This window comes from Drosophila mauritiana, chromosome 2L, assembly GCF_004382145.1.
Source record: "Drosophila mauritiana strain mau12 chromosome 2L, ASM438214v1, whole genome shotgun sequence".
Classification (NCBI taxonomy): domain Eukaryota; kingdom Metazoa; phylum Arthropoda; class Insecta; order Diptera; family Drosophilidae; genus Drosophila; species Drosophila mauritiana.
Genome location: NC_046667.1, coordinates 14,520,873 through 14,525,066, shown reverse-complemented (window position 1 = coordinate 14,525,066; position 4,194 = coordinate 14,520,873). Strand labels below are relative to the sequence as shown.

The 4,194-nt window shown below is 39.9% G+C and overlaps 1 protein-coding gene across 1 annotated transcript; it reads left to right on the top strand.

Annotated features, from left to right (window-relative positions):
- The first annotated feature begins 599 nt into the window (after positions 1–599).
- Positions 600–2,190, top strand: LOC117150899 (protein rolling stone). Its single transcript, XM_033318040.1, has 5 exons — positions 600–782; positions 836–1,049; positions 1,115–1,418; positions 1,479–1,784; positions 1,846–2,190. Exons 1-4 carry the CDS (start codon positions 645–647, stop codon positions 1,639–1,641), a joined length of 819 nt encoding a protein of 272 aa, XP_033173931.1. The 5' UTR covers positions 600–644; the 3' UTR covers positions 1,642–1,784; positions 1,846–2,190.
- Positions 2,191–4,194: the final 2,004 nt, after the last annotated feature.

Sequence of the window (4,194 nt, the reverse complement as noted above, 5' to 3'; positions counted from 1 at the left end):
AACTTACTAGGCAAAGCGGCACTGTGGTTCAAAGGTGCCACAAAAGTTTGGTGGGCAATTTTAATCATTATAGATATTGTATTTAATTTAAATTTAATTTTTAAGTAATAACAGCATTAAAAACAAATTGCTTCGAATTTTTTGAATAAAGTATGTGCTTTAGAGCATCCCATTCCACTGTGCAGCTGATGCTTTATTTTGACATGTAATGGCATTTTAATTGCACGCTACAGCTCAGCCAAGTGTCTCTCAATTAAAAGTGTCTGCTTGGCTCAAAACGACATCCTGTAACATTCTTCTCGGAGCCCACTTCCGCCCACCGTAATCTTTGAATGGCTGAGGAAGGAAAATGATGTCAGCCACATGTCGTAATTTGTGTGGAACGAGAGGTGCGGGGATTCCACGAACCACGGAACCCCGGCTGAATCGCACGCACTGGAGACCCCAACTGAATCGCATGTATCTGTTAATTATGCAAGCCAGGCCGCGTGCTCCGCGAGATAAGGAGTCCAGGGAAATATGCGATGGGATAATTGCCGCCGAAAAGTCGATGCCCATGCGGGCCTTGAACTTAAAGTCATTTCTCTGTTGAATTACAAACGATTCGAAATAAAATAAAATAAGCAAATTATTGGTGTAAGTAAATGTTTCGTTTGTTGGCCGGAACTGAGCCAGAATTATCCTCCGGCAATCTTCAAGAGCCCTTAAGTTTACGGGATGAGCTCCGCTTCCGTAGACTCGGCTTACATCATCATTCTCCCACAGACTTCCTACGTTCGCAAGTTGGTTCTGTTTTAATTTTCCATCGATTTGTTCTTAAAAATTGTACTTGTAGTGGCAGTCTGGGCCTAAATCATCTATTTTCTTGGCTTACCGATGGGCATTAGGAGGATTCTTCGGTGTCGGCGTGGTCGGTTGTATTTCTGAGTACTACAACAACGGAAATTTTTTTATATTCTTGACCAACTGGGGATTTGTGTTGTGTGGCGTTACCAGTATTGCCGGAGCAATACTTGTGACTATCTATCACTACAAGCCGGAAACCTGGGGTAAGAAATTATTAATTAATTCAATTAATGCTCGTATTATACATTAAATACTCTACTGTTTTTAGTTCCCCCGAGTTGCTTGATTAAGGTTTATTGGGCTTGCTATTGGACTAACATCACATTGGCGTGCGTAATTGCATTCGCCTATTGGACAGCCATATATCCCAAGGATCGGGTGTTAACTAATCCGACTCGGGTTTCCGATTTGTATAACATATGGACTCACTTGCTGCCACCTATTTTCTTCACCATAGATAACTTTCTGGTGGCGCAACCAGCCCGACTTCTTCACTTTGTTTATCCACTTGCATTCCTCCATACTTACGGAATTTTCGCAATACTATTCTATGCCCTTGGCGGTCGTAACTTGTAATTGCATTGGCTTTATTTAGCATTGGCCTTCTAATATTTATCAGTTTTATTTTTCAGAGACGGAAAACACTATATATATCCGTTTTTGAATTTTGCTAGGCCAAAGATAGTTTTTAAAACCGTAACATATCTTAGTATAGTTCTGGTGTCCTTATCCAGTCTCGAATATGGAGTCTATCGACTACGCAATTTCATAGCACGCAAGCTGGGATATCTTTAGTGATGGTTTTGATGCTGTGCTGCCATTCTCATAACTGCATTAGAGTCATGCGTGCACAATCTTCAGAAACAAGCATACAGACAGAAAAATGGGTAGTTTGCAGAGAATATTAGCGTTCCGACTACGAGACACCCTCTAAAAAGGTAATGTATATCTAAATAAATTTGTCATTTGTTTAAATAATGTTATGAACAATTATTCTAGGCTAAACACGATATACTTCTTTTGTTCACACGAACTGGGTACTATCAGAGATACAGAACAAGCAGAGATATCAAAACAAATTTTGCTTATTTGTCCTCTGATATGTCGGACTTGTTTTGTTGTTTACGCCGCTTGCACGTGTCTGGAAAATTAAAAGCTCTGCTGCTGCAACTCTGCCTCTTCCTGCTGTTCTATCTTTTATTCCCATGAGTTGGCCACATCATGTCCCCGTATCTGTATCTGTATCTGCTTGTATCTATCTAGAATGTGGTAACGCATTTGTCTGCAGCTTATGGCTTTATATTTTGAGTAGTCACTAAATTTTTCTTTAAATTCCGTTTAAATAAAAAACAAATTCCCTGTACCCTTAAAGCGTAAAGCCAAGAAAAATGCCTACCTACGAACAGCACCTGCAATTACAGTTGTAAATAATGTGGGTACGACAGCAACAATGAGTTGACTCATTGCTGCATTTTTCATCCAACCAACCGACCAACGGGCCACCCGCTCGCACCACCATCGCATTAACTTCTGCTTCGATAAATAAACAAGTTGAGCTACTTAAGATTTAAGTTGTTGTTGCAGTTGTTCCCGTCCTCGTTCGCCCGTTGTTGTTGCAAGCGGTGCGCACACAAAATTTATAGTGAATACTTTTCCCCTCATAAACTGGGGCCACCCCTTTAACTGCATTAACCCCTTCAGTCCGTTACAAAATTGCACATTACGTATACGCTACGTATGCTCACTTGAAGCATGAAACCCTTCTGCACAGTGCACAACAGCAGCTGCGCTGCCAGCGTGTGCGTTGGATAATAATATAAGCATATAAATGTTTATGTTAAATTAAATTGAATGCAAAAAGGCGGAAATGTTACGAAAATTGTGAAAAAAAAAAAAATATAAACCGAGCGAAAGAAACAAACATTGAATACAAATGTATTCTCGCCTTGTTGGCTGCAAAGTCAGGAAACGTTATAATTGCCCCAAATGGATGCTATGGTGACGGGAAATTTAAGTCGCCAGTTTAAGTTATGTTGCCCCAAACTGCCATCGCCACCCACTTTGTATGCCAATGCAGTTGGTGGATGTCAGGCTGAGTGCAGCCATAAATACGTTAACGTTCGATGTGTTAGGCGATGCCAGCTGCAACTACAGAGCCCTGCTAAGTGGCTGCACTTTAGCAGTTCCCACAGGGTCCTTTCGACATGCCACTAAGCAAGGAGACTTTATGGGGATGTGCTTTTTTACTCCTCACATGTGTGGGTGGGTGGGTACCAATAACTCTATAGGTGTATTAGATTGCTGCGAAAAACTGTGAAATTTCAGGATATGAAATTATTTAAGTGACTTGATGATGTCACGGAAGATTTAGCAGTTCTCGTTGGTGATTTATTGCCTGACAGTTTGAATTTGGGAATGTATCCATCAAAGTCTATGGGAACTTAAAAGTATCGTATGACAATCCCACTCCAGGTGCTCAAATGTGTCTCGGAATATAAAACTGCGGTATTTGCGTTCCAATTATTGTTAAAAACCAATTAGTTTGGAACAAGCTACTAAGTATGCAGTCGCATTTGGCTATGAATGGAATATTTTTCTTGCCGATAATTAAAAATTAAAACGTAAATATTCAATACGATTGCCTGTCCAAATAGCCATATAATGCTGAACTATTTTGCATTGTGCGATCAATGCGAATTGAATTCTCTGGAATGTTTCGGTAGGCATTTTGTTGTGGCCCGAGGCTCAACTCATGCGGCATTGGAATTTTATTCTTTACCAACGCATTGGAGTGTTAAAATATGTATATGAAATTGATTGGCTGATTAAGCACACACTTTACACAGTCCGCCCACACATAGTAGCTCTTTTTTCTCCTGCCATTATTTATTTTTTTGCCGCACATTGTCTGGCCTTCGCATTTCACCCCTTTTTTGATTTGCTTCGGAAATGACGCAAATAACGCAACAAATTTAAGCCAGTCACAAAAATGTACAAAACCCACTCAGACAAGCTCACACACTGCCAAACGCAAACATAAACATACCTTCAGGACGGGTTATTTATGACAATAGGCATGTGAGAGCCAACAACAGGATGTTTTATATTATGCCATGGGAAAATAAAGGACAGCCCACACACACGGACACACAAACATCCGCTCACGTAGGTACATTCCCAATTTTGCATAACTTTCATTTAATGTATACAGAATGGCTGGTATTCCAGGGGCAATTCATAAATTCAAAAAGATCTTTTCGTAAATTTCGAAAAGTATAAATTGAAAATATCCATCAAAACTTAACGACAGCTTTGAGCGTAAATTTATTTTAATAACTAAATTATGGT